The sequence below is a fragment of the Protopterus annectens genome, chromosome 5.part0 (genome assembly GCF_019279795.1).
Source record: "Protopterus annectens isolate FY-2018-M chromosome 5.part0, PAN1.0, whole genome shotgun sequence".
NCBI lineage: Eukaryota > Metazoa > Chordata > Ceratodontiformes > Protopteridae > Protopterus > Protopterus annectens.
In genome coordinates, this window is record NC_056735.1 from 402,295,941 (window position 1) to 402,321,836 (window position 25,896).

Sequence of the window (25,896 nt, forward strand, 5' to 3'; positions counted from 1 at the left end):
AAGCTATGTCTGATTTGTAGAGGTCTGACAGGTATTCCTGAGCCAATGTTAATTCAGCCTTTCTGGGATCTACGCCCCTGGAATGCTAACAGAACCGTTCCTGCTTCAGTGGGTGTGATTTTCTTGCAATGGGTTTCCTATCCTCCTTCATAATGTTTAGCAAGTCCTTTGAAAATTTGTGCCTGCCTAGGATTAATGTGAAATCACCCAAGCAGTCAGCCTCTGTGTCCAGACTGGGGTGCTGCAAGGACCCCTTCCTCTGGGTTAGAAGGTCCGCTCACTGAGGTAGTACTGTATTATTTTCCTCTTGTCAGGCTGTATAGGAAAGGGAACTATTGCAGATTTGGTTAAAAAGGAGCTATCAGAATCATTTTTAGCCTTTCATCCTATACTTTTCTGAAAACCTAGGAATTAAATGTATAGGAAAGAAAGCATAAAAACAGACGTGTCCAATCCAGGGAGAAGAAATCTATACTTCAGGCTATTGAAGTTGTTAGTCTTGATCAAAACGGTGTCAAACTGCTTGGTAAGATGAGAAGCAAACCGGTCTATCTCTGGCACACTTCACCAGCTGATTAGGGTCTAAGAAAGTCTTCCTGTGAAGCATCCATTAATGCATACTTCCTGCTCAGCCTGTCTGATGTTACATTCTGGTCAGAAGTGATGTAGGTGGCCTTCGGAGATATTCCTGTCTATACTGTCATGTCCCATCCCACCACTGCTAACTTACATAACACGTAAAATTGGGTCCCAGCTGGCTTACGTACCACACTAGGGTAGTGCTGGCTGTCTACATTTGTAGGACTTCCTAATCCCAGAATGGCTTGGAGAAAGGTTTTGAGTGCCAGAATGTGAGCAGCATTTCCTTGATGTTGATATGCTCTCTCCTCATCCTGTGCTTCTAAGTCCATTGGAACTGGAAAGTCCCCCATATGTACTGCCCAAACCATGTCTGAGTACACTATTGTCAGTGACATAGTATGCTTTAGTGACCTGAAAGGCATTCATTTAATTTAAATCGACAAGGAGGAGAGACAAGCATGTAGGGTCTTAGGGACGAACGCTTGGTAGAGAGAACATTGGGTGCTTCTCAAAACCACACACAAACAGAAGAGATACTACTTCTAATTATCTTTATGGGGAATTTGCCTCCCACACTGACATTTTCCCTTTCAGGATGACATGTAAACACACCAAAATAAAATTGAAAAAGATAAGAAAAAACCCCAATGGGGCACTTATCTGAAACATGGCTCAGTAACCAGCACAGAAGGAGCATTCACACAATCATCAATGACGGCATTCTAACTGGCGTCAAAAAAGTTCTGAGGTATGTATGCCCATATGTCACCTTTACATCCTATGCTTTGAGCAGGGAGCATACACGTGAAGTATGATGTCTATAGAGTCCTAAGACTTTGGTATAGTGGCTGAAAGTTGGGCTAGCCTTGGCAGGGAATGCCTTATGTTAAGAACACTGCAACAGATTGATATGGAAGGACATCCTCAGATACTCTCTCAGCTGGGTCTTTTCTTTCTAGGTAGATTTGCAAATCAAATTTGACAATATCTTTTCTTTGTTCTGAGGGAGGAAGGCTCTCAACTAAATGGCGTCCAGACTTGCTCCCAGAAATGCAACTTTATGAGGGAAATGACAGACGATTTCTCTCTGTCAACTGTCAGTTCCAGTTCTTTAAAACACAAGTGAAGTTCACAACATGTGCTTCACGCTGGTAGGACTTAAGAATCATCTGGGTAGGAAATTATATGAATGCCTGTTGTCCTGCAAAAGTTTATCACTGGTGCCAGAGATTTTGTGAATACTCTGTGTACAGGAGGCAACCCAAAGGGAAAGGTAGTGAATTAATAATGGTCTCTGCCCTGCTGAGAATCTTACAGGAAATTTTGTTTTCTGCTTATGGGGACATGAGGATGCATGTTGTCAAAATCCAGGATAGCTACGAATGCTCTTGATGAATCAGTGGTCACAGGCCTTTGCAGGGTATAATTTTTGAAATTGGGAACTTTTAGAAATTGGTTTAGACTGAAAAAAAACAAAGGTGGGTCTCCAAGAACCCTCTTCTTGGGACCAGGAACAGTCCAGAATAGAACTCTGTGCCTTCCTCTGAGGGCACTCTCTGGACTCTCTAACATGTCGGAGAACCTAAAGTATGGACTGAATCTGGTCTACTGGAACTAGTGGAATACCTCTAAAAGTACAGTTGTGTACACTTACCATAAATGTAGATGCTCGAGTGTATTCACTGTTGCAGTCATCACATTTGGATTATCCTGCCAGTGGTAGCCCTCAGTCAGCCTGAATACCAAAGGCTTAGTATTTCTGCATTGATTCCTGTCACTGTAGGACTGATGTCAGGTCGTCAGTGGTATAAAATCAGGCAGCCAACACCATCACATCAGTTTTTCTTGCCCCAACTGTCAGGAGCCCCCAAATATGGAGCTAGGTTATGGTGGGAGAACACCACCAGTAGAAAGTAAATACCACAAATTTCCTGAAAGGAGAGAGAGAAAGAGAAGGGGGATGGACGGGGGAAACTAGGACTGCAACAGTGAATACAATAGAACACCTACATTTATGGAAAATGTACACAACTGTACTATGTCCTTCATATTTCACTGTTGCAGTCATCACATTCGGGATGATTCCCAAAGCTGAAGAAAAGGGTGGAGGGCAGTCAGGAAGACTGGGGGCTGGCAAGATGCTCTGCAAGACTGCGGTGCTAAAGCCTGCCCTGGATTTGGAGAAGATAGGCAGGTGGTAATGCTTGGTAAAGGTATGAACAGAAGTCCATGTTGCAGCCTCCAGGATGTCCCTGGTGGGGACCCCTCTGAGAAAAACGGCAGAGACGGAGGTTGCCCTGGTGGAATGTGTCCTGAGCCTCTTTGGGGGCGGTTTCTCATGCTGTCTATAGCAGAAATGGATGCAGTGTGCTATCCATTTGGACATGGTTTGTTTGGATATGTCCTTGCCCTCTGCCCCTGCTGCGAAGCAGACTAGCAATTGGTCAATTTTTCTAAAAGATTTAGTCCTATCCAGATAGAATCTGAGCTGTCTGTGCACATCGAAAGTGCAGAATCCTTTCCCCCTTGTTTTGTGGGTTAGGGAAAAAGGTGGGCAAATGAATGGAATGGTTGAGAGCCACACTAGACACCACTTTAGGCACGAAGGAGGAGTTAGTCCTGAGGGTGACCCTGTCAGTGTGGAAAATGATAAAGGGGTCTACAGCCATGAGTGTTTGTAGGTCTGAAACTCTTCTAGCTGAAGTGATGGTCAGAAACAAGGCTGTTTTCCAAGAGAGGAATTTTAACTCTGCTGAAGCTGCAGGTTCAAAGGGGGGTAGGGTGAGCTTTTCCAACAAAGTTATGGTCCCAAAGCTGGGGTAGGAGCTCTTCTGGTTGGTCTTAAGTTGTTAGCCCCTCTTGGGAACTATTTGATGAGAGGGTGTGAGAAGATAGGTGACTCTGTGCTGAAATGAGCAGAAATGGCAGAGGTATGAATTTTAATAGAAGAGAAGGATAGACCCCTGTGTAGTAGGTGTGCTAGGTAATCCTAGATGAGAGGAAAGGGAGGGCTGTGCTGTTTCGGCTCCCTTAGCCTGGATCCAGGTGCAAAACATTTTCCACTTGTCAGCATAGTATTTTCTAGTGCTGGGGTGTCTGGCCTCACGTATAACATCTAGGACTTGTTTCCTTAGGTTGACAGTTTGAGGAGAGGTCAGGGAATAAGCCAGGCTGCCAGGTTGAGGGTCTGCAATAGGGGATGCATGAATTCTCCATTCTTCTGGGTCAGAAGTGTTGGGATCCGAGGTATGTGCCATGGTGGCAGGGGTGACAGGCTGTGCAGCAGTAGGTACCAGCGCTGGCGTGGCCAGTCTAGGGCAATCAGGACTGTCCTCTGTTTTTCAACCCTTACTTTGAGCAGCACCCTTGAAATGAGTGGTAGAGGGGGAAATGCACAGACCGAGAGGTTTACCCACTGGAAGGATAGAGCATCCACTTTCCAGGCCTTGCTGTGAGTTTCCCTGGTGCAGAATTTGCTGAACTGATGACTGGAGTGGGAGGAAAAGAGATCCACCTTCGGGGTGCTCCATGTCTAGGTTACAAGGGTGAAGATTCTGTGGTCTAGCTGACACTCGTGTGGGTCTAGGAGGTTTCTGCTTAACTTGTCTGCCAGAGAGTTTAGGGAGCCTGGCAGGAATTGTACTAGCAGGTATAGTTGCATGGCTGAGACAGTGTGCCAAAGGGTCATGGCGAGCCTGCAGAGGGGATAAGAGCGAGTTCCTCCCTGCTTGTTGATATATTGCCTGTTTTGATCAGTAGAGGCCCCGGGGAGAGTAGGAGTCTGAAAGCTGTCAGAGCATGCTGAACAGCTAGCATCTCTTTTTGGTTGATGTGCAGATGTATTTGATTTGGGATACAATGGCCCTGACTGCACCTGCCATCTAGGTGTGCATCCCAGGCATAGTCCGATGCATCCTTGGTGAGGGTCTGGGTGGCATGGGGCTGTGAGAAGGGAAGTCCCTTGTGTGGTTGCATGCTGCTGCCCACCAAAGAAAGTCTTTCCTTAGACAAGGTATCATTGGTATGATAGCTTCTAGGTCTTGAGACTGTTGATACCAAAGGCTTTTTAGGTACCATTGTTTTTTCCTCATGCAATCTGGCATTTGGAATGAGTAGAATGCAGGAGGCCATGAACCCTAGAGCTTGCAGGATTTTCCTTGAGGACAACTAGTTCTGGTGGCTAGTTGAGAGAAGTAGTCTGTCAGGTAGACTTGTCAATAGTCTTAAGTAGGGATAAATTTGAATATTTCTTTGTCTGCAAAAAGCAATGGCAGGAGCCAGGCATTTTATGAAAACTCTGGGAGCAGTGAATAAGCCAAAGGGAAGCACAAAAAACTGAAAGTACATAGATCCTGTCCTGACACGTAGACATTTCCTGCAAGATTCTCTGATTGGGATGTGTAGGTAGGCCTCTTTTAGGTCTAGGGTGGCTAACCAAACATCCTTGGAAAGCATAGAAAGAAGCTGCTAGAGGGTGAGCATTTTGAATTTTGGTATCACCAGAAAGGTGTTTAGAATGGATAGGTTGAGGATTGGGCACCAGGTGCCCTCTTTTCTGGGTACCAGGAAGAGTCTGGAATAAAAACCTTGGCCTATCTGGTCTGCAGGAACATGCTGTATTGCACTCATGGAGAGCAGGGAAAGGACTTGTTTTTGGCCTCTGCCCACTGGTTTGGAGGAAGAACTGGGAACCCTCTTGGGGTTGGCAGAGTATGCAAATAAAATCTGTATCCCTGGGACACTATGTTGTGGACCCCATTGGTCGTTGGTGATAGAGGCCCAGTTGTTTGTATAGGAGGATTTTCCTCCTACGGGCACAAGCAGGTGGGGCAGAGGAAAGGGGTGGAGGTGTAAAGTCATTGTGAGTTCTTACCATAAGAGGGTAGCTTAGCACTCCCTGTTTTTGAAGAGGAGGAACTCCATTGCTTAGATCTCTGCATTCCCTGGGGCTGCTGTCTGGGGGGCTCTGCTTCCCCAGGGTCTGGGCTGAGCTGGCCTGGAGGGGGCTGGAAAAGGCCAGTACTTAGAGGCAATGCCTACTGAACCTCAGAGGCTAGACCTGTATAAAGTTTTTAACTGTCTGAATAAATTTAGCTTTTTCTTCTATCTTTTTTAAGACCTCTTCTGCCTTGGTGCCAAATAAATTGTCTTTGTTTAATGCTGGGTCCAGTAATTTTGATTTGACATAGTGTGGCAAAGTCTGTTCCTTAAGCCAAGCATGCCTTCTAAGGAAAGAATCAGTAACTGCTGCCCTGCAAGAAGCTTCTAGGGTGTCAAAGCCACACTACAAGGTGTGCTTGGTAACTTGGCTTGCAAAATACATAACCTCTTGTAATTCTTTACTTTCTGCACAAGCAGGAAAGGAAAATATTTTTTGTTTGAGGAGTTCCATGGCATGCTGCTGATATTTCAGCAAGTGGAACTAGCAATTTATTGCTCTAATAGCAAGAGTAGCAGAGGTGTATACTTTCTTACCCCATCTGTCTAAAGCTCGGGAATCCCTGTCTGATGGGGTGGGATTCTTAGCTAAGGTTGCATTAATTCCTTTAGGTCCTTGAGAGATTACCTCTGGGTCAGCAGTAGGATTTTTGAAAAGGAATTTGTGAGAGTCAGGGACTCTGTAGTACCTGTCAGGTTTCCTGGGAGCAGGAGGAAAGGTGTCGGAAGTCAAACTGGATTGCGTAAAAATATCAACATCATCCAGGACAGGAGGAACGGCCAAAGTCTGTGCGGAGGTAAATCTAAGAATTCCCCGAGTCTCTTTTTTGACTGAGGATAGTCCTGACATTCCCATTGGAAATGCTCCCTTAAAGTATGAAGGGTTTCACCAAATGAAAAACCTCGGGTGGAGAGGCAGAAGGAATGGATTACTCTGCATCAGAATCCTCATAAGCAGAGAGGGGTTGCATGTCTTCATATTCAGAAGCATCAGAGTCATCAGACTCCTGTTCAGATAAAACTACTGGGGACAAGTCTCTCTTTCCTTTGGAAGGGGCATGCCTGGCTTCCCCTAATAAGCATAATAAGGTCTTCTGCCATTTTAAGCATTTGAGATTAAGGCAAGGAAGCAGGTGCCTGAGCTTCAGTCATCGTTTTTTTGGGTGTAGTTCATACCCTGGGCTTTGGAAACTTGATAGTTTTAGAAAGAACTCAAGATGCGAAATAAGTCATCGGTTTGCGTCTAGTATCGGTAGTGCAAAGAACTTCCTCGGAAGCCGGTGCCTGCTCAGCAGCTCCAGACCCATCCAAGGTAGAGACATCCGCAGGATCCTTAGTCAAAGAAGAGCCTCGCAGCATACCAGACTTCGATGGGGGTCTCGGTAGTGGCCTTCGAATCCACAGAAGTGGGCATCAGGGGCTGCGAAAGTGCCTCACTGAGGACCGGAGAACTGACGACTAGCTTAACAGAAGCGTCAGTGTCGGTTTTGGACCTGTGTGGTCTGTCTCTGTCTTTATCCTTATGTTTTTTCAGAAGATCAGTAGTCGGATGGCTTACCGAAGCCATATCAGAATTCAAGGACTGAGAGCAAAAATATCTAGCTACAATAAGGGCCTGACGACGTATAGTTCTGGTGTTGAACAAAGCACAAAAGCCACAGTGAGGGATGTCATGGTCTGGGCCTAAACATGACACAGTAAGAATGAAAGTCTCGGCATGGTACTTGAATTTCCACAGGCGAGACAATTGTTAACTTTTTCTGACATCAGTTAGAGCAAGAAATAAGGATCCCCAATGGGGTACTTAGCTTTAGAAGACTTCAACTTCAATTCGGAACGAAAACTCAGGTAGCGGCCAACTGGCACTTGTGCCAACTGCTTCTTCTTCTGGCTCCTCAGCAAGAAAGACTGATGTAATAGCGTCGGCTGCCTGATTTTATACCACTGATAACTTGACATCAGTCCTGGAGCAACAGCACCCGATGCAGAAATACTAAGCCTCTGGTATTTGGGCTGACTGAGGGCTACCCCTGGCAGGATAACCCAAATGTGATGACTGCAACAGTGAAACATGAAGAACATCAGCCATACTCCTGAGAAATGTACAGTGTATCCCTCTTTTAAAATGCTTAGTGCCCACTTGTCCTGTGTACCTACTTCCCAATTCCCTATGAAGGTGGACAAGCTTCTTCCAAGTTCTGGGAGAGGACAACCAGACTGAGTCATGGCTGATCCTGCCCAGAGGCTGCCAAGCTTCTGTTTGTGCATACCTTTGACACTTTTCTACACTTAGTTTTTTTCTACCTTGCCAGATCTGGCAGGTTCCTGTTTGAAGTCCAAAGACCAGGTCTTGGCTGGGAAATTTCTGCTGTACCTAGGGACAAGGGCCTGAAAAAATCTAGTATGATAGTCCTTCCCCTTCTCCTCCATTTTCATATCTAGCTCCAGAGATGGGGACCAACAAGAAAGTTCTTACACAATCAGGCATTAAGGTTTCTCGACTTTACATTGTCCAATAGGGGGACATCCTCAATCAGGTATGTCTTATTACTGACCCTGTGGCTGCTGCCCTGCAGGATGCATCCACAGCACTGTAGCTACATTTCTTCAAGCATTTGGCATTCTGTATTAGAAAGCACAATGGTCCAGAAACTTATGCTCCAGTCTTTGTCCTCAATCCCCTCTACCTTGGTCCTCATCTGCTCCATCAGCATCTGCTGGTAATAGGGCACAAGGGTAGAGCCCTAAAGGCCAAGGTAACAGTAGTTAATACTTTTGTCCCAGATTTATTTAGAGCACTGCTCTGTTATTTGGTATGAGATTCCTAGTAGGATATGAAACTGCTCATTTGCTAACTTCTATAGTCAAAACAGCTGAATCAGCTAAACGGTTTCTGTACAAGTATCTATAGGAATCCTTGAACCTAAAGAACCAATCAGACTTCCTAGGAGCAAGGGGAAGGGAGCCAGACTCCAGGAATGCATTTTCAAAAACACCTTCCAGGACCTCTAGCGTGGGAGGGACAGCTAGGGCCTTGGTTCTGGGAAACCCATGAAGGCCATATATCTTTGCCAGGCTTCAGAGTACTCAGAATTGCAATGAAAGGTCTCTTTTATTCTATGGACAGTATTCTAAAAGTAGTAGTTCGCTGGTGGGAAGGCAAAGGACAAGGTGTTTCCAAAGGCCGTAGACCCTGATGTTGAGGTCTGCATATATATAGGCTAGTTTATCAGCCTCAGAATGAGAGAAGTTGCAGTACACCTAAAGGGGATCCACCCTTCTCTAACTTATAAGGGACTACTGTGAACAATAGTTTTTCTTATTCTGCTCTCTTCAGTTTCAAGTCAGTTACCAGTGTTGCAGTTAAATGAACCAGGGTATTCGAAAACAAAACCCTGACAGTGGGTTGGGTTGATCTAGGCCACAGCAAACTGGGCTGCACCTGCTGAGGTTTTGGTGCCTTGTACCTGCTCTACCTAGAGACAGCTGTCTTTGAAATGTCTGACAGGAAACCAAATCATTTCTATAGTCCATAGGAATCTCATCCCATACATAAATTCAGGAGATCCTGCCTTCCCTTCATAAATCAAGATGCAGCCCTCAGTTAATGAAGGGTCTCCTTTTGTCAAAGGTATGCATAGGATGAAGATCTGGGAGGACATTCCACGGGTACCTGCACAGGGGTCACGCCAGAGGCATTAGTCACAACATATTCTGTAACCATGGACTGCATAGAGTACAGAATCACGGAACAGTGGAAACACTATGCAGTCAGTAACATCTATGCTTTCCACATGCTTTTCCCCCTTCTCAGAATCTTTCTTCCAAGCAGGAAGACTTCCAGAGGCTTTAAGCAATGTCACTGAAGACATAAAAACAGGCTTACTCCCTTTTTTAATCAGTGAACTCATGGAAGGAACATGGACAACAGCAGATTGTCCTTAGGGTAAATGATGGAGAGTAAGGACAAAGTTGATCCAAGGCTAATAAAAGGCATTTGTTAAGACTGTGTGTGGTGTCTGCTTATTGCAGACCTAACAATTATTAACCTTTGCTGTAAATTCCTCAGAGCTAAATTGTGTCAGAAATTGGCTGCAATTATATTTATATTTTACTTATATAAAGCGTGCATTGGCCAGTGAAATCTTCATATCTTTATTGCCATGCAGTTGAAGCTGCATCTCAAATCATCTGACCAATGAGCATGTATGGTTAAGTCTTCCAAGAGTCAAACAAGTACTCCACAGGGAATATATTTCTTATTATATCTATGTATATTATATAAGTATATAAACTGTGGTACAGATTAGCTACAATTACATATCTTATGTATATGTACATAAGGATTCACTTCATAACACTGAAAACTCAAAACATTGAAAATGAGAAAACTTCATAATACAGAAGACCAAAACACCGAAACTTCAAAACACCGAAAACACATATCATACATATACTGAGTTTAAACATAAATTATAGCACTAAATATATCATCTCCAAGATTGCACTTAGTGTAGTGAAGTGCAATCTTGGAGCTGATGTATATAAGTAGCAGGGGGTTCAGGGGGGGCTTGCCCCCCCTGCTTACACTTGGTGGAAAGTGCTATGATTTATGCTGTTTAAACTAAGTATATGTATGATACGTGTTTTCAGTGTTTTGAGTTTAAGATTTTGAAGTTTCAGTGTTTTGATTTTCAGTGATTTGAGCTTTCAGTGTTATGAAGTGAATCCATACATACATATAATAAAAAAGACATCCCCTAAGAGGTACTTATTTGACTCTCTTGGAAGACTTAAATCAATTGACCAATGAACATGTATGGTAGAGATACAATTTCAACTGCATGGCAAGAAAGATCTGACAATATCACTGGCTAATGCCCACTTTATACTACCAATGCTCTTGCACTGGAAGGTGGTGCTGGACAAAGCCCTAAGGGAGGGAAGACTGATGAGATAGTTGATGGAAGTAAAAGAATTTTGTTTGTTTGGGGTTAAAGGGCCATCTGGGTTGCTGTATTCGATCTCACAAGAAACACCATGTCTTGGTACTAGACTGGACTTTATTTAGATTCTGACTTACTGAGCATCTTAGCACTGCTATCCCATATTCCAAATGCTGAAGAAACCCGTCCCTTCTTTAGGCCAGAGATCAAGGCAATCGTCCAAATAAGGATAGATTTGTATTCAGCACAGCCTGAAGAAAGCTATTAGCCTGCCCAGAACCTTCACTCTGGATATACTCTGGGCGCAGTAGATAGCAGTAGATGTCAGCAGGGCAATGCAGAGAAGAATTCCCAGCTCAGCGGAGCTCTCCTGCACATTATACTGATAGGAACATGAAAAGTTATAGAACATGAAGGTAAGATTGCCATCAGTGATCTTTGCAATCCAGATTCTTTGCTCAGCAGAGGTAAAAGCTGCTGTAACGCCAACATCAGATCAAATTGGTCTCACGTGTTCCCAGAAGACTGAGCAGGTGAACTCCCTGTTCTAGGCCTAAAGAACCTTGAGCCTCTGCCTCTACACGCTAGACCCCTACCTAGACTGGGAATCATATAAGGGGATATGTCCACCTTAGTAGGTAATTTCTACTTAAAAACTTAGGAGGCTGAACCTGCAAAAATCTTTAACAGTCTGCATAGACTTTCTTGTCTCTTCATTTCTTTAGAACTGCTTCCACAGGCAGAACCAAACAACATCAGATTGTAAAAGGCATCTAAAATCCTTGCATCCAACACTGCTCAAAACTCCCAAGCTCAGGTTGTTCCACCCTGCCTACTTATCCAGGAGGGGCATAGAACCTCTAATCATTGTAATCTCAAATCTTCTGCCATCTTAAGCATATGCTTCTAGAAATTTACTGAACAGCTTTTAAAGACTGTCCAGGTACAAATGCAAAAAATAGTACACTTATAGAACTATACAGTAATTGTAGGGGCATTGCACAATACACAAACATGAGGACAATGTAAATAACCCCAAACAAACAAAGGAGAATGCAAAGCAAACAATACAAAGATGTAGATGACAAAAGGTGGACCGTTGTTGATATCATACACAACTGCAGGCAAATAAGAGAGAGAGAAATAAAGATGACGTTGTTACGCATTTACAAAAGAAGAGCAATAAAAATAAGGAAACAAGAACAAACAGTGGGGTAAAAGAGGAACGGAAAGCTGATATATTAAATGGAGGAGGAAGACATAATTAGGAGTGAGACCTTACTATCATCTTAACCAGAAGGACAGAGTTAGAAGAGGGAAGGAAAATTAGAGGCCATAACATTAAAGCGAGCAGAACAGTGAGTGGACAGCAAAGATAACAGAAGGGAAAGAACAGTAAGATCAGGGGTTAAATGTACAAAGGACAACAGCCAGATGAGTGGTGAGGAAGGGGGAAGGTTTAAATAGGAAGAAAAAGTAAAGAAAAGAGAAAGGGCTCAGTGTTTAAGACAGGATGAGGTCACTAAGCATAAGGCCTGTGACTTAAGCAAGCATAGATATTGAACTGAAATGAGAGTTTACACTAACAGTGTTAGCAAAAGACTGCACAAAGCAATGAAGACAGTGCAAAACCTGCATCACCCTTGATTTGGGCATTTCAACATGCTAACATACCTTCCATGTCTGCTGCTTCCCCTTCATCATCATCTTCTTCTTCGCAACATGCTGCCACACTTGAAGGCACATTTGAGCATTCCTTAAATAAATGCAGACTCATTATACACAGTCCTTCAACAAACCCACATCATACACGTGTAAAAAGAACAAAAACATAGAATATACATGGTATCAGCCAACTTGCTGCAATCTCTGATTAACAAAAATGTAGTTTATCAACACACTTGCTCATTTAAACACACAAAATGTAAAGTTGTGTACACTTAACATAAATGTAGATGTTCGAGTGTATTCACTGTTGCAGTCATCACATTTGGGTTATTTGCCTGCAAGTAGCCCTCAGCCGGCCTGAATACCAGAGTCTTGGGATTTCTGCGTCGGACACTGCTGCTTCTTCCATGACGTCAGAGGTATAAAACATGCAGCCAATGCCATTAAATCAGTTTTTCTTGTCCCAGATGTCAGGTGCTCTCACAATAGAAAGCAATTACATGGTATGGGGAACACCCCCAGCAAAAAAGCAAATACACATGATATAAGATATGCCAAACAAAAAAGATAGGTAAAAGTAAAGAGAAGTCAGGGGGCTGGAGGGAGGGTAACCAGGACTGCAACAGTGAATACACTCGAACATCTACATTTATGGTAAGTGTACACAACTGTACTATGTTCTTCGTGTTTCACTGTTGCAGTCATCACATTTGGGTTGATTCCCAAAGCTAAGGAAGGGTGGAGGTAGTTAAGGAGCATTAGGGCTAGCAATCAGGCCCTGTAAGACTGCTGTGGCAAATCCAGCTCTGGATTTAGAAAAGATAGCCAAGTGGTAATGCTTGGTGAAAGTATGCACAGAGCTCCAGGTTGCAGCTTCCAGGATGTCCCTGGTAGGGACTCCTCTGAGAAAAGCAGTAGAGGTAGATGCAGCCCTAGTGGAATGTGTTCTTATCCCCTGTGGGGTAGGTTTTCCATGGTGCTTGTAGCAAAAATGGATGCAGTGCGCTAGCCATTTGGAAATGGTTTGCTTTGAAATTACCTTCCCCTATGCCCCTGCAGCAAAGCTGCCTAGCAGCTGGTCAAATTTTCTGAGAGGCTTAGTCCTGTCCAAACAGAATCTAAGCTGTCTGTGTATGTCCAGAGAATGCAGTATCCTTTCCCCTTTATTCTGAGGATTAGGGAAAAAAGTAGGCAAATGAATGGACCGGTTTAAAGCCACACTAGACACCACCTTGGACATAAAGGATGGGTTAGTCCTGAGGGAAACCCTGTCTGCATGGACGATAATGAAGGGCTCCACTGCCATAAGGGCCTGCAGTTCAGACACTCTTCTTGCTGAAGTGATGGCTAGAAGTAAGGCTGTTTTCCAAGAGAGGAATTTCAACTCTGCTGTAGCAGCCGGTTCAAAGGGGGGGGGGGGTAAGTTTTTCCAATACAAAGTTAAGGTCCCAGGCTGGAGTGGGAGCTCTCCTGGGGGGGGGGGGGGGGCTTAAAAGTTTGGCCCTTCTAAGGAACTGTTTTACCAGAGGATGAGAAAAGAAGGGAGGCTCAGTATTACAATGAGCTGCGATGGCTGAGGCATGAATCTTAATTGAAGAGAAGGATAGGCCCTTGTGGAGTATTTCTGTTAAATAATCTAGCATATTAGGTAAGCTGGGCACCGCTGTGACCATCCCCTGAGACTGGTTCCAGGGACAGTACCTTTTCCACTTTTCTGAATAGGATTTTCTAGTACTAGGCCTCCTTGCCTCAAGAATGACATCCAGCACCTGCTTACTGAGGGTTGCTAGAGGTGAGCTCAAGGGATTAGCCAGGCTGCAAGGTTCAGGGTTTGAAGCGGAGGGTGTAGAATCTGGCCCACTTGCTGGGACAGCAGGGGGGGGAGGGTCTGAGGCAGATGCCATGGTTGTAGCACTGTCAGACTGCGCAAAAGAGGGTACCAGTGCTGGGGTGGCCAGTCTGGTGCAATCAGGATTGTCCTTGGCTTGTCCTGTTTGATCTTTAGTCGAACCTTTGAGAGTAGAGGCAAAGGGGGAAAGGCATAGACTGAGAGGCCTTCCCAGGTAATGGATAGAGCATCCACTTTCCAAGCTTGACTGTGGGGAGTTCTGGTGCAGTATTTGTTCAATTGATATTTCTGAGGGGAGGCAAACAGGTCCACCTCTGGAGTCCCCCATCTGTTCCTCAAAAGCTTGAATATTTTGGGTTCCAGTTTCCATTTGTGTAGGTCCATAAGATTACTGCTTAAGTCGTCTGCCAGTGAATTTAGTTTGCCTGGCAGGAATTGAGCTTGTAGGTGCACTTGGTTGCTCAAGGCTGTGTTCCACAGAGCCATGGCTAGTCTGCAGAGTGGGTAGGAATGGGTTCCTCCCTGCATGTTTATGTAACACATAATTGTGGTGCTGTCTGTCTTTACCAATAGTTGTCCTAGAAGAAGGAGGTCTTTGAAGGCTGTCAGAGCATTCTGTACGGCTAACATTTATTTTTGATTGATAGGCAGGTGCATCTGCTTTGGGTTCCATTTGCCCTGAATGCACTGCCCTGCCATCTGAGCCCCCCATGCATAGTCTGATGCATCTGTTGTTAGAGTTTGGGCGGCATGGGGTAGAGTGAAAGGGAGTCCCTTTGTTGTGGTTGCATGCCTCTGCCTATCAAAGGAACTCTGCCCTTAGACAAGGAATGATAGGAATTATTGTTTTTAGTTCCTGAGAATGTTGACACCATAGACTTTTTAGATACCATTGAAGTTTCCTCATATGCAGTCCTGCACATATGAAATTAACAGAATGCAAGAGGCCATGATCCCCAGAGCTTGCAGTATTTTCCTTGCAGATAGCTGGGTTTTTGTGGCCAGTAGGTTGAAGTAGGTTGTCAAATAAATTTTTTCTCTGGAGTAAGGAATGCCATCTGGGAAGTTGTGTTCAAGCTTGCTCCCAGGGATACAATCTGTTGTCAGGGTACTAGGTGTGATTTATTTTCGTTGATGGTGTACCCCAGTGAGGTTAGAAGTCTATTTACAAATGCCAGGTGCTGTAATAACAAGTCCTGACTTTCCGCCTGAATCAGGCAATCGTCCAAATATGGGTAAATCGGAATACTTCTCTGCCTGCAAAATGCAATGGCTGGAAATAGGCACTTTGTGAATACCATGGGGGCAGCAGATAAGGCAAAGGGAAGTGCAGAGAACTGATAGTGCACAGAGCCTGCCCTGAAGCATAGGTATTTCCTGCAAGATTCCCTTATGGGGATGTGCACAGAGCCTGCCCTGAAGCATAGGTATTTCCTGCAAGATTCCCTTATGGGGATGTGCAGGTAAGCTTCTTTTAAGTCTAGGGTTGCCAACCAGAAATCCTTGGCTAGCATAGGAAGCAGCTGTTGGAGCATTAGCATTTTGAATTCTGGAACCACCAGAAAGGTGTTGAGTGTACACAGATCCAGGATAGGACGTCAGAAGTTTTCTTTTCTGGGAACCAGGAACAGTCTTGAATAAAAGCCTGGTCCCCCCTTTGTTCTGCTGAGACAGGTTGAATAGCCTTGATGCTAAGGTGAGAAAGTACTTGCTTTTGGGCTTCCGCCCACTGGTTTGGGGGGAGGTCTGGCCATCCACTTAGGGTTGGGAGTGAGTGGAAGTGCAATCTGTATCCTAAGGAAACAATGTTTAAAACCCATTTGTCTTGGGTAATGTATTCCCAGTTTTTTTGCATGCAGAGCAAGCTTTCCTCCTAAAGATGCAAGTAGTTGAGCAAAGCTTGGAGGAGTTAAAGATAAGTCATTGTGCAATTTTACCATAGGGGGGTTGCTTACTACTCCCTGCTTTGGACGTGGGAGCATCCCACTGCTTAGATCTGTGCATAACCTGAGACTGAAGTCTTGGTGGTCTGCTACCCCTAGGTTTATACTGAGAAGGCCTGGAATGGACTGGAAAGGACCAGTTCTTTGAAGGCCAATGCCTACTGAATTTAGGTGGCTGTACTTGTAAGAAATCTTTAACAGTTTGCATAGATTTAGCTTTTTCCTACATCCTTTTGAGGACGACTTCTGCTTTATTGTCAAAAAGCCACTCTTGGTTTAAGGGTGCATTCAGTCATTTTTGCTTTTACATGATGAGGCACGTTTTGTTCCTTAATCCAAGCATGCCTTCTAAGTATAGACCCAGTGACAGCAGCCCTGCAAGATGCTTCTAAAGCATCAAAACCACACTGCAAAGTATGTTTACCAACTTGGTCAGCAGAATGCATTAACTCTTGTAAATCTTTGTGTTCTGCACAGTCAGGAATCAACATCATTTTCTGTTTAATTAGCCCCATAATATGCTGCTAATACTTTAACACAAGAAACTGGCAATTTAAAGCCCTAATGGTCAGAGTAGGAGAGGTCTATACCTTCTTACGCCATCTGTATAAAGCCCTAGAATCCCTGTCAGAAGGGGTAGGATTTTTGGCAGTAGTAGCTTTAATGCCTTTTGGTCCTAGGGAAATGGTCTCTGGATCCGCAGTAGGATTCTTGAAAAGGAATTTGTGAGAGTCAGGTACTCTATAGTACCTGTCAGGTTTCCTGGGAGCTGGAGGCAGAGTATCCGGGGTAAGGCTGGATTCCAAGAAAACAACATCTACAATCTCGAGAACAGGAGGGATAGCTAGAGGCCTATGCTGAGGTAGGTTTAAAAATTCCCTGAGTCTCTTTTTGGACTGAGAATAGTCCTGGCTTTCCCAGCGGAAATGCTCCCTAAGGGTATGCAAGGTTTCACCAAAAGAAAAATCTTCTGGAGGGGAAGCAGAGGGAATGGAACCCTCTGCATCAGAATCCTCATAGGTAGATAAGGGTATGTCCTGGTAGCCAGAAGGAACAGAGATATCAGATTCCTTATCAGAAGAATCAGAAGGAAAATCCTTTCTTGGTCTCTTAGAGGGGGAAGGCTGGCTTCCCCTAATTAAAGTAATAAGGTCTTCAGCCATTCTAATCATTTGATTTTGAGGCATGTGGGACTGAGAATGCGCTTTGGTCATCGGTTTTGTAGGTGTAGTACAAACTTTAGGCCTGAGGAATTCAGTACATTTGGCTTGAAACTAAGTCGTCGGTTTAATATGAAAATCGGTAGGCCTGAATACACCCTCAGAAGCCAGTGCCTGCACAGCGGCTCCAGACCCATCCAAGGTAGAGACATCCGCAGGTTCCATAGTCAAAGAAGCATCTCTGTAGAAGTGGGTATCATGGGCTGCGAAATCGCCTCACTGAGTACTGGCAGACTGACGACTAGCTTAACGGAAACATCATCTGTAGTTTTGGACCTATGAGGTCTGTCTCTGTCTTTTATCCTTACTTTTTTTGGAAGATCAGTAGTCTGATGGCTTAATGATGCCAATTCGGAGTACGGAGACCGACAACGAACATATTTAGCTACAAAAATAGCCGTATGACGAATAGTTCAAGCATTGAACAAGGCACGAAACCGACAGCGAGGGACGTCGTGGTCTGGGCCTAAACAGGTGGGTGATGCAGTAAGAATGAAAATCTCTATGAGGTATTTGCTTTCCACAGGCAAGACAATTAATTTTTTCTGACATCAGTTAGAGCAAGAAAAAATGATCCCCAACAGGGTACTTATCTTTTAGAAGACTTCAGGTCTGAAACTCAAAAACTAAAATTTCAGGAGTTGGCCGACTGGCACTTGTGAACTACTTCTGGTTCAGGCACTGCACGGCAAGAAAGACTGATGTAATTGCGTCGGCTGCATGTTTTATAACCCTAACGACCCGACGTCATGGAAGAAGCGACAGCATCCGATGCAGAAAACCCAGGACTCCGGTATTTAGGCTGGCTGAGGGCTACCTGCAGGCAGATAACCCAAATGTGATGACTGCAACAGTGAAACACGAAGAACCTCTAAAAATGTATCTTCCGTACAGAGAATGATGTAGGTAGACCTGTTCTAACAGTAGCACCCAAACATCATTCTTAAATCAGGTATTGCCACCGAGTCCATATCATCCCAGCACTAAAATACACATTTCATAAAAAGAGGTGGCCACTGTGAACTTATGAAATAAAGCTTATACCTACAAGATTAAAGAAACACAGTTTTTACCTTAAACAGCTTACAAACTTAACTTTGAAATGGCTATACACTGCATAAAATACAGTGGCCAAAATGCATATCAGACACTAAAATGTATGTGAACAGTAGTTTGAAAATTGAGCAAATTACACTTGGCAGTACTCCCTTCCACAAAAAACAATCATACCATATAGCAGTCACTAAGATAATGCATCACATTTACTTTGAGTTGTATACGTTAAATCAGTGGTCATTACATTGTGCTGCAAGTCATACATGACCATCCTTATAGGATTCAAGTATCTGTCTGTGTCAGAATCCTTTCTTTTTTGGGGGAAAACAAAATCTGTTTTATCCTGCTTTCATCTTGTAAATAAAAACAGATGCAGGAGATAACTGCACTCCTGCCATTTACATACTGATGAAAAAGTTAAATATTTTTTTTATTATTTTATTGAAAATGAACTTCTCCCCATTTGATGGTATAATCACAACAAGGTCACCATTTTCAACTCAGCTGCCTTCTTTTGCAAGTCTTTGACCACGTCACCAGCTGTGTGCTCCTCACACCAAGTCTGTGTGGCTGAAAACATATTCATTTTCAAAGTATATAAGAGCTAAGAGACTATAAAGGAAAGAAAAGTACAGTTGTGTACACTTACCATAAATGTAGATGTTCGAGTGTATTCACTGTTGCAGTCATCACATTTGAGTTGGTATAGAAATTTCTCTTGTCATTGAAAATGGATTTCTTAGTGAGGAAGTTAAGTTGTTTATACTGTAGAAGGTGGGAGAGAAGGTTAGTTTTGGTCCAGAGCTTCCATACCTTAGCCCTCTGTACCACTAAGGAGAGGATGGTGTTGGTTAGCCAAGGGGATATGATTGATTTTATCCTGACAGTGCGTAGAGGGGCCAGTGAGTTGAGTATGTTAAAGAACAAGAAGTTATGTACTCGCCATATGTATGTAGTCCATCTCGCCTCACATTCTTACCCGTGGGTTCGGAGCCGAATATCTGCTCCAACTCGGCCAAACTTTACTAGCTTGAAGTCTTCTACTGGCTGGGCTAAGAAGGTATCCCATGCTGCACTGCTCTATATCCCCAGATCTAGTTTGCTGCAAACACCACACTCATACCCCCATGCATAACAACATCCAAGTAAAAAGGAATAAACTAAAGGTGAAGGGAGCTAAAACCAGACCTAACCTCCAGATCCTCCAGGAAGGGGGAAGGTGGGAGGGTAAGTAAGAATGTGAGGCGAGATGGACTACATACATTGAACGTTATGGTGAGTACATAACTTCTTGAGGTTATGTAGTCCAATCTCGCCTACATTCTTACCCGTGGGACAGTGTCTCTAGCACCTACATCCTGGAAGGCTCAGAGGAAGATACTCCCGAGTACTGTGGAACCAAGGGAAGACCTGCCCCTAGATACCACGCCCAGCTTGTAATGAGTAACAACGGTGTGAGGAGATGCCCAGGTAGCTGCAGCACAAATGTCATCCATAGACAATCTGGCCTGATAGGCTGTAGATGTGGATACAGCTCGAGTAGAGTGAGTTTTGACTGGAAACGGTAGGTCTTTACCCCCTGAGGAATAAATGAAAGAGATGCAATTTGAAATCCATCTGGATAGGGTGATTTTGGAGACAGGGGACCCAATTCTGTTTTCTGAAAAGGAGACAAACAACTGATCAGATTTTCTGAGATCTTTGGTTCTGTGCAGATAGAAACGTAACTGTCTGTGTACATCCAATTGATGAAATTTAAATTCTGCCTTGTTTGAAAAATGGGGAAAAAACACTGGCAACTCAATAGATTGATTAAGATTAGATATGGACGCCACTTTCAGAAGAAAGGTAGGGTTTGGTCTAAGAGAAACCCTGTCCTTATGAAAGATCAAGTATGGAGGTTTGATAGAAAGCGCTCGAATTTCTGAAACGCGTCTGGCTGATGTGATGGCTATTAAAAAGGCAGTTTTCCAGGTCAAGAATTTTAAGTTACAGGTAGCTGCAGGTTCAGAGGGTGGTAAAATGAGGGCTTGCAGAACAAAATTTAGATCCCAGGGCATGATTGGTTCTGAAACAGGGGGACGGAGTAACAGAATGCCCTTCAGGAAAGCCTTACAGAGTCTGTGAGCCATCAGACTAGGCTCATTAGCAACATGAAAATTAGAAATTGCTGCCAATTGAACTTTAACAGTAGCGGACGCTGAGCCCTGCTGGAAAATCATAGACAAAAACTCCAAGACGGAAGCAATTGGAGCTGTGTAAGGGTCAATTCCTTGGGTATGAGCCCAAATAGAAAACCTCTTCCATTTGCTGGAATAAATCTTCCTAGTAGAGGGCTTATGAGAGGAAGACAAAATATGAACTACCTCAGGTGAAAATTGATGAAGCCTAACTACCGACGGAAATGGAGTAGCCAGGCTGTCAACTGGAGGGTCTGCAGAGAGGGGTGGAACTGTCCCGACATGTGTGTCAATAAGTCTGGTTGTGGGTACAGAGTCCACAATGTAGGGATGGAGAAAGCGGAACCAGACTTCACGAGGCCAGTGTGGAGCAATTAGGATCATTCTGCTTCCCAAGGACTGCGCTTTCTGAATCACTTTTAATAGCAAGGGGAATGGAGGGAAAGCATAAAGCAGACTGGAGGGCCAATCGTGCCTGGGTGACTCCCCCTGTGGGGGGATCAGCGTGAAGTAGCTGCTGCATCTGGCATTGAGGGGGCTGGCAAAAAGGTCGCAGCAAGGCTGACCCCCATCTGCTGAAGATTCGTTCTGTGACTAAACGATTCAGGGACCACTCGTAAGGCATCAGAATAGCTCTGCTTAGCCTGTCTACTATCACGCTGGACTCCCCCGGAATGTGCATTGCCACCAGAAACGGGAAGATACTGCCCACTGCCACACTTGCATGGCCTCTCTGCACAGGGGGTATGATCTGGTTACTCCCTGCTTGTTCAGATACCACACTACTGACATATTGTCTGAGTGTACTGCGATAGTCCCGAGAGGTAGAAAGCTCTGAAGTGCCTGCAACGCAAGTAGCACCGCTCTCATCTCTAGGATGTTGATATGCACATGTATCTCGTGATCTTGCCACGTGCCCTGGACTGTCCTGCCAAGATAACGTCCCCCCCCATCTGGGAGGCATCCATGGTCACTGTGGCAACCGGGTGTGGAGGAATGAAGGGTTTTGCCCTGTCCAGATTGTTGGTGCAAAGCCACCAACTGAGATCCTGTTTGCATCTGTCCGTTAGCAAAATAGGGTGGGAAAATGGAAGGTTCTGGAGAGACCATTGAGCAAAGAGGAGCCTCATGTGCAATCTCGCTAGAGGGACCAACATAATTGTTGCTGCCATAGTCCCCAGGAGTTGGAGAACCCATCTTGCCTTCACTTTCCTCATGGGTAGCAGGGCGTGCACCGTTTGCTGTAAGACTCTGATTCTTTCCTGCGGTAGAAAGGCTCGCATTTGAATGGTGTCTAGCTCTGCACCTATAAAAATGATGCTGTGAGGGCAACAAGGCATATTTTTCCCAGTTCAGTGTTATGCCCAGCTGTTGACAGAGAGTGATGGTAGCGTCCCTGGTTTGGATTAGTAGATGCCTGGTGGGGGCGGTGAGGAGCCAGTCATCCAGATACAGAAACACTTGGAATCCCTGATGTCTCAAGTGAGCTGTTACCACCACCATACACTTGGTGAACACCCTGGGGGCTGTAGTGAGACCAAAGGGCAGGGCTTGAAACTGAAAATGACTGGCTCCCAGCTGGAAGTGTAGGTGCCTCATGGATGCCCTGTCCAATTTGATATGGTAGTAAGCATCCTTGAGGTCGATGGAGCACATCCATACTTCTTTTCCCAACAATGGCAGAATTGACTGTAGTGTGACCATATGGAACTTGGACTTTTGTACATAGTTGTTCAGTTGGCTGAGATCTAATATGGGTCTCAGGTCCCCTGTTCTTTTCGGCACCAAAAAGAATCTCAAGTAAGTCCCTAATCCAATCTGGTCTGAGGGGACATGCTGGATGACTCCTTTTTCTAGTAGCTTTAAAACCTCTGAAGCTACGTGATCCCTTCTGACTGGGTGGAACGTCCGGGATTTTTCTGACTGGAGGGGGATCTGACGAAAGGGGATGAAATAACCTCCGGAAATTATTTGTAATACCCATAGGTCCTGGGTGATGTTTTGCCAGGCTTCCGGGTATAACAATATTCGACCCCCGACTGGCTCTGGAAATGCACAGTCGGGTATCCCATCAGGAACGACAGTAGGGAGAGCCGCGAAAGGAATCGCGGACTCCCGAATTGCGGGGGCCCCTCTGCCTCTATGGGGGAGTCTCCCTGAATAACCTCCCCCTCCTCTGCCTCTGGGGGGGGGGGGCTCACCTTGTGCACCGGGAAAAAACCTCTGATTTTTTTCAACCACATCTTCCCACCCCTCTGGGCCTTGGGGTAAGGCCTAGAGGGAAGGGAAAAATGGACCCCTACAGCAGACAGAGTCTTTCCCTCTTGCTCGCACCTGGTGAGGGTGTCTTTGATCTTGGTTCCGAACAAAGAACAACCATCAAAGGGGGCGTCAGTGAAAGAAGACTTGAAGGCCTCTGCAAAATGACAAAGGTGCATCCAGGCTTGCCTCCTAAGGGCGACTCCTGAGCTTGCTGCCCTGCTATGAGCCGCATGGAGGAGTTAACGATGGAATTAAGGGTAGACAACTGGGCGTTAACCGTCTGGGCCACCGCCTCAGGAATGTTACCCGCGAGAGTATCGCCTAACTCCTTGAGGAGATCTCTCTGGAGCAGAGTAAAATGAGACAGGTAGTTCAGCGACCGTAATGTAAAGGTTGCTGACAAGAGGGTACGCTTCCCATACCGGTCCATGGTCCTAGACTCCTTGTTAGGAGGATGGACGGAGGAATAAGTCTCGGCTACTTCCTTCTGAGTGGCTGCCACCACCATGGCATCCACAGGGACTCCTTTGGACAAAAACTCCTTACCCGGGGGAGCAGACAGAAATTTATTGGGTCTCCTGGGTACGGGTTCCACAGAATCAGGGTTCTCCCACACCCTCTGACAAATTAAATCCAGGAGCTCGAAGGGTGGGGACACCCAGGAGGCGGAGGGCTGAGCACCAAAGGCCTTCAGGAAGACTGACTCCTCCTCAGAGGGGGCTTTGGACGGCCTGTCACCTCTGTTTCAATATCTCCAGGATGTCGGAGAAAGAATTATCATCAGAGGATGACTTGGGGGACTCCCTCCGAATCCTCAACGTCCGTATCTGAGGTGAGAGACTCATCCTGGGAGTCTATGTGCTTCCTCTTGCACGTTTTCTTTCTCGGGGGCTCCTCAGAAACTTGGGGACCACTCGTAGGGGTATCCCTAGGCCTTGGGGCTCCACTGTCTACAGATAGGTGGTGATCAGAGGCTCTTACCGAAGTGGTAGGGGACAGAATGACCAAACCGTATGATGTGGCTGAAGATCTGGCCAACACATTCCGCATGGCCTCAAAGGCTGCAACCCCCCCGAGTCCAAGGACCGGCCAGCCTCCGAGATCATGACAGGAGCCAGGGTTCCACGAGCCGAGGCACCAAGAGGGAGATAAGGAACCGAAAGATGTCCCAAAGTGTCCCCCTCGGGCCCGACTGAAGAATCCCGAGTCGCGAACCCCGTGGATGGCGCAGACGGGGTCGGAGCTGATGTCGGCACCGATGAGCCCGGAGGGGCCATCAGAACTGACCTAGAAACATCACATGGAGTGGAGCATTCCGGCTCCGAAGACAGAGATGCACTCGGAGGAGGAATAATCAAAGAAGGTATCGGGACGGGCTCCGGAGCCAACTGGGATGGAGCCGAGAACAATTTAGCCAAAACCGGTGATTGCAGTGCCTCTGCACCACCCTATCGACATCCACATCTGAAAGTGTCCTGGAGGATTTGGAGGACAGGGAGTGAGATCGGGATCTCCTCTCTGGTGACACTGGTCTGGTACTGGGCGATCGGCTCCGAAGAGGTTCCAATATAATTGGAGCCGACACCGATTCCATCAACACCGACACTTCCTGCGGCCCCAAGGACAGTGGAGCAGAGAAGGTCGAAGCTAGTTTCATTACTTTCTCCGGTGGCTCCGAGGAGACTGAAGGAGCCGGAGATCTCTTTTTTGATTTTGTGGATTTAGATTTTGAAATGGAAGCAGGATGCATGGCCTCTTCAAACGAGGGTTTCAAGAGTCCCTTCAGAATTAACTTATTTTTTCTTTCTTGAAGCACCCTAGGACTAAAAGCATGGCAGAAGCTGCAGGACTCCTGCAGGTGGATTGCTCCCAGACAAACACATTCTGAATGTCCATCGGTGATGGACATCTTGTAACCACACTTAGAGCACTTTGTAAAACCAGAAGGTTTGTGCTCCTTGGAATCTTTGGACATCTTGAAATATAATCACAAATACCAATATAATGAGCAAGTCACTGCCTGACTGGAAAACTACAGGCATGCAAAAAACACCACACTAAGCACAGGAACAACTTTTTTCATAAACAGCACACACAATCCTCAGAAGGGACACACACTAAAACGACTAGGGCTAAAAAACTCTTACTAAAATTGTTTTAGACCAACTTGCATACAAAAACAAGGAAGACAGACACTAAAACCACTAAATTCAAATGGTTTTATGAAGCAAAAACAAACACAGGAAGAAGTAAGGGGACGGACTAGGTCCATTAACTGAAACAGGCCTAGCCCATTGGAACAGCTAGTGGAAAACCACAAAAAAACAATCACACTACAAATTATACCCAAACACAGAAATAGCTATTAAAATAGCTTTTGTTTGTAATAAATTCTCTCAAGAAGAATAAGAAAACAGGTACTTAGCCACAGCCAAGAGCGAGACCACATCCAAGCTACACGAGCAGCAAACGAGATCTAGGGCTATAGAACAGTACAGCATGGGATACCTTCTTAACCCAGCCAATAGAAGACTTCTAGCTAGAAAAGTTTGGCCGAGTCAGAGCCCCACGGGTAAGAATGTAGGCGAGACTGGACTACATAACATCATGGAGTTAACTTTAATTACAGCCTCATCAAGGGGGAATTGTTTAAGGAATGACCAGTTAACAGCTGAAAGCTGGCTGTTTAACATGTTGGAGTAAGCTGGTTAAGTTTGCAACAAGCTATGAATGTGTGCAGTCTGCTATAGTGTGGGGTGAAACGAAGGACTTTGACTGGACAGTGGTCACTAACAGCATCTGCTAGTGCTTCCTGGAATTGATATTTCTGGGGGGGTGAGAGAATAGAACCCAGTCAAGAAGACAGGAATGGTTAGTAGACTTGGTAGTATAAGTAGGAGTAGATATCAGTTGGGTGAAACCATGTAAATTAATACAGGAAGTGGGAGATTCAAAGGAGAGGGTCAACTAGTTAATGTTGACATTTTCTAAGACTATTGTTTCATTAGGTAGGTGTTGGGTGAGCTAGGATAGGATACTTTCCAGTGCAGTGATATTGTTGCCAGGGGGAATGTAAATTGCAGCTATGTTAACTGAGTTGTGGGCATTAATTTTACAGTTTGCAATAAGCAGTTCTGCTGGAGAGGTGGGGGGAGGTGACAGAGGGATACTGAGAGGTGGTTGGAGAACATGAAAGCAATTCCACCGCCTTTTTTTCTGGGTTCTGTCTAGTCTTAAGATGTTGCATCCAGG

The 25,896-nt window shown here is 45.1% G+C and overlaps 1 protein-coding gene across 1 annotated transcript in view; it reads right to left on the reverse strand.

Moving 5' to 3' along the window:
* The window catches only part of ATG3 (autophagy related 3), a 1,040,279-nt gene that overhangs the window by 489,884 nt on the left and 524,499 nt on the right, over window positions 1-25,896 (reverse strand). The window contains exon 10 of the mRNA XM_044072369.1: window positions 12,141-12,222. Coding sequence (XP_043928304.1) covers window positions 12,141-12,222 — 82 coding nt within the window. The remainder of the gene's footprint in view (window positions 1-12,140; window positions 12,223-25,896) is intronic.